Genomic DNA, 2,530 nt, shown 5'->3' with positions numbered 1-2,530 from the left:
GTGCTGGGATTACAGGCTTGAGCCACCGCGCCCGGCCATTAACAATGTTTTTAATAGCTACTGTTTCCTGGGCACTTACTGTCAGCCACTGTACTGAGCTCTTTATGCATCACTCTAAAGCATTTCAACTATAAGGTAGACATTATTATTCTCATTTTACAGATGAGGTTTACAGAGATTACATGACTTGTCCAATGTCACACAACTACCCAGAGATAGAACTAGAATTTGAGCACAGTTACTTTCTGAGTAATGAGCATTTAGATAAATACCTACATCTCTATATTCTAATGTGTATGTGAAAACTTTCATTTTCATTTCCAGGGTTCTCTGATACTAACGGATGTAAAAGCTATTATTCCAGTATAAAGTAACCAATGCAGTCCCTAGATGGATTGGCCACAAAGGCCCAGTTCTCTCTCTTTCTTGCTATAGGGCACAGGAGGTCTTTGGTGTATTAGTGTGACTCTATGTGTAGCACCCAAAGGAAAGAGTACTGTGCACACGAGTGTAGCACTCTTTTACAGGTAATCTGCAAAAAGTAACTTGACCACTGTAGTTCTGTTTCTAATAACCCCAAACACATTTTCTTTCAGGTTAACAGCAGATCCCAGGAAACAGTGTTCTAAAGAAGATGGTGGTGGATGGTGGTATAATAGGTGTCATGCAGCCAATCCAAATGGCAGATACTACTGGGGTGGACAATATAGCTGGGACATGGCAAAGCATGGCACAGATGATGGTGTAGTATGGATGAATTGGAAGGGGTCATGGTACTCAATGAAGAAGATGAGTATGAAGATCAGGCCCTTCTTCCCACAGCAATAGTCCCCAATACATACATTTTTGCTCTTCTATATGTGACAACATTTTTGTACATTATGTTATTGTAATTTTCTTTAATACATTATATTCCTCTAAAACTCTCAAGCAGATGTGAGTGTGACTTTTTGAAAAAAGTATAGGATAAATTAAATTAAAAATAGCACATGATTTTCTTTGTATTCTTCATTTCTCTTGCTCACCAAGAAGTAACTAAAAGTATAGTTTTGACAGAGTCAGTGTTCATAATTTCAATTCTAGTTGACTGTGAGAAGTTTCAAATAAGGAAGAGGGATTTTTTTTATCCTTGTTGTAGGAAAACCTTGAGGAAAAGGAACAACTGACGTTTAAAAGTCCACTTTAAAAACTATATTTATTTATGTAGGATCTGTCAAAGAAAACTTTCAAAAAGATTAAGTAATTAAACCAGACTCTGTTGCAATGAGTTAATGTTTCCTTGTTTTGTAATCCACACATTCAGTGAGTTAGGCTTTGCACTCGTAAGGAAGGAGAAGCATTCACAACCTAAAACAGATAATAAACTGGTCTTGAATATTTGAAGATTTAAAATCTGACTCTAGGCTGGGCACGGTGGCTCACGACTATAATCCCAGCACTTTGAGAGGCCAAGGCAGGCAGATCACGAAGTCAGGAGTTTATGACCAGCCTGACCAATATGGTAAAATCCCGTCTCTACTAAAAATACAAAAATTAGCCGGGCGTGGTGGCATGTGCCTGTAGTCCCAACTACTTGGGAGACTGAGGCAGGAGAATTCCTTGAACCTGGGAGGTGGAGGTTGCATTGGACAAGATGGCGACACTGCACTCCAGCCTGGGCTACAGAGTGAGACTGTGTCTCAAAAAAAAAAAAAAGACTCTACTCTACCATGGAAAAGCCGCCACTCTGACACTTAAATAGACATCGGGATCAGAGATTCCAAGAGGATAATCCGGGTCAAGTCTTCACCAAGTGTTTTGTAAGGGAAATAATGAAATGTGCTTATTGCCCATAGAAACGAGGTCTATTCTTGTCCTCAATTAGGCTGTTTTTTTTTTTTTCTTTTTACATAGTTATACCAGAACTAAAGTAAAAGTGGATTTTCTGTTCTTTCTAATTCTCCCTATGAAATAGGCGTATCATCTCAACACTTCACTCCAACTGCTCATGGGCAACCCTACAACCCTAGGTCCTTCACCCCTAGTGTATCATCATTGCCACCCATTTTTATGGTACTTATTGTTCTTAAGCTTATCCTCTTAATCTTTGCATGTAAGCAAAACTCATTACTTTATATCTTAGAAATGCTACTCCTCTCTTTAATTACTTATCAAATCCAACTTTAACTTTTGACCCAGTTTCTCTGCCACAAGTTCTGTCCCACTGTAGCCTGTACTCACCTACCGCTTTGCCATCACATTTAATAGAAAACGCTCATCAAGTTACTTTCCTGCTTAACATTGGCTCCTTGCTATCTATATCCAAATTTCTTAAATTCAAATTTTTCAGCTGGAGATAAAAATGGTCCCAGTACCATTTCCTGTTCCCTTCACTATAACCTACATTTTTGTCACAATAAGTTTTTCACCATTCCAGGACAGGTCAGGCCCTTTAAAAATTTCAACAGCTTATTGAGATATAATTGATATAAAAATATCCTGCACATGTGTTGTGCTGGAGTCCTGTTGATTCCAACAGGGATGGCATCGT

The 2,530-nt window shown here is 38.6% G+C and overlaps 1 protein-coding gene across 2 annotated transcripts in view; it reads left to right on the top strand.

Moving 5' to 3' along the window:
- Positions 1–1,265, top strand: part of FGB (fibrinogen beta chain) — an 8,409-nt gene extending 7,144 nt beyond the window's left edge. For both annotated transcript variants that reach the window (XM_011959761.1, XM_011959762.1), the window contains exon 8: positions 597–1,265. In XM_011959761.1, coding sequence (XP_011815151.1) covers positions 597–828 — 232 coding nt within the window. In that variant the 3' untranslated portion in view covers positions 829–1,265. The remainder of the gene's footprint in view (positions 1–596) is intronic.
- Positions 1,266–2,530: the final 1,265 nt, after the last annotated feature.

This window comes from Colobus angolensis, unplaced genomic scaffold (genome assembly GCF_000951035.1).
Source record: "Colobus angolensis palliatus isolate OR3802 unplaced genomic scaffold, Cang.pa_1.0 Scaffold5, whole genome shotgun sequence".
Taxonomy (NCBI): domain Eukaryota; kingdom Metazoa; phylum Chordata; class Mammalia; order Primates; family Cercopithecidae; genus Colobus; species Colobus angolensis.
This window is presented reverse-complemented; position numbering and strand designations above follow the sequence as displayed.